Source organism: Egretta garzetta, unplaced genomic scaffold (genome assembly GCF_000687185.1).
Source record: "Egretta garzetta isolate BGI_Z169 unplaced genomic scaffold, ASM68718v1 scaffold45, whole genome shotgun sequence".
Classification (NCBI taxonomy): domain Eukaryota; kingdom Metazoa; phylum Chordata; class Aves; order Pelecaniformes; family Ardeidae; genus Egretta; species Egretta garzetta.
In genome coordinates, this window is record NW_009260028.1 from 4,603,097 (window position 1) to 4,604,682 (window position 1,586).

At 47.4% G+C, this 1,586-nt stretch overlaps 1 protein-coding gene across 1 annotated transcript in view; it reads right to left on the reverse strand.

Moving 5' to 3' along the window:
* MRPL39 (mitochondrial ribosomal protein L39) overlaps nt 1-347 on the reverse strand; it is a 10,326-nt gene extending 9,979 nt beyond the window's left edge. Inside the window, exon 1 of the mRNA XM_035896417.1 lies at nt 79-347. Coding sequence (XP_035752310.1) covers nt 79-347 — 269 coding nt within the window. The remainder of the gene's footprint in view (nt 1-78) is intronic.
* Nucleotides 348-1,586: the final 1,239 nt, after the last annotated feature.

Below are 1,586 nucleotides of genomic sequence, written 5' to 3' on the forward strand. Positions count from 1 at the left end.
CTGCCCGCAGCCCAGCGGGGAGCTGGCCCTCCGCGCCCCCAGCGTTCAGCTCTCCTCCTCAGCGGCCCCGTTACGTACACGTTAGCTCCGCGACGCTGCGGGTGTAACGCATAGCCCCTCCGCCCGCCCTTTGCCCCAACAGGCCTCGCTTCGCCAGGTGGCAAGGCCGTCCCCGAAACCAGCAGCTTTTGGGTGGCCTTCTGCCGTCTTGTAGCAAGGATCGCAGATACGCAGCGCTGGGGTTTCAGCATTAACATGAACCGCCCGGTGGCTGGTGGGAAGGGTCTTTGGTGCCCGGCTCCCGCTCCCCACCGCCAGCTCCCCTTCGGCGCCACTGACCGCCCCATCGCCCTTCCTCCCCGCACGATTGAAGCCAAGCGCAAACTAGCTGCTGCCCAGGTAGGACCACCGTGGCTTGCATTCAAAGCTATTAAAGTTTGTGAAATAGCTCAGAATCTGTTTCAGCGCTTTACAGTTTAGCTGATGGTGGTCTTCAGCCCAGTCCCCGACTGGCAAAGATACAACAACAGCCATCAAGAATGCCGATGTCAAAGAGTTACACTGAATTAGTGTCATTAAGAGCTAAAGGATGTAATTAAACCCAGCATCAAACCCATAAATGTGTTAATATTGGCAAGGGCCAGCAACAGGCAGAGAATTTTCCACTGTGGAAACACGTCTGCAGAGCGGCGGGACAGCTGGTTCCTCCTGGTTCCGTACCTGGCACTGGCTTCCCTGCTCACCTGGGCTCTCATCTGGAAAACCAGCTGTGCGAGTACGGTAGCTATTTGTGCCCCTCGTTACGCTATTTGGTAGATTAAGAATTTCAGCAGTCAATCATCCTGCTTGCTCATTTTCTAAACCCAGTTAAATACAATTTATTTTTTAGTGCACCAGGCTTATTGTGGCCTACATACTTGCTAGTGTAAAAGTTTATAGCCTTGAGGTGAAAGGGCTTGACAAAACACAAAGATGCTGTTATTATTGATATTGTTATAGCTCAACTACACCATTTCTATTAACTTTTTATTCTATGGCTTGAGGAATCGTATGTGGTCAATAATCACATCAGCTAATTGTTTTCTTTTAAACAGTAAAAAAAAACCCAAACAAATTTACAATGTACAGTACAACAAGAACAGTTTTACTCTATGAGGAGGTAAATTCAAAATGTTTGGAGAATGAAAGACAGAAACAAACCCTATTCTGTCACTCAGAGGAAGTCTCGGACAACAAGAGTAAAATCCTATTTGATGCTGCACACTTCTTCATTACACATATGTGTCTCTTTTTTAAATTGCCACTTTCTAATCTCTAAATCTTCTTTTATACAAGTATTTGCAAATTTTTATTCAGCTTAATCTTCAGAAAAATGGTACTAGAATATCTGGTCCCTCCTTCCACTTGTTTGGTGTCACCCTGGAAGCACAATGCAGATAAAAAACGTCTGGGACTTGTACCACACTGAAGTCTCTACAGGAGAAGCATGGTCGTAGCCCTCTGCCAACAGAGTGACAGTGCAAAGCCTTACCCCCCCAGTGGAAATGAAAAGACATCCAAAGCTGCTGGAAATTTCACCCGGGGTT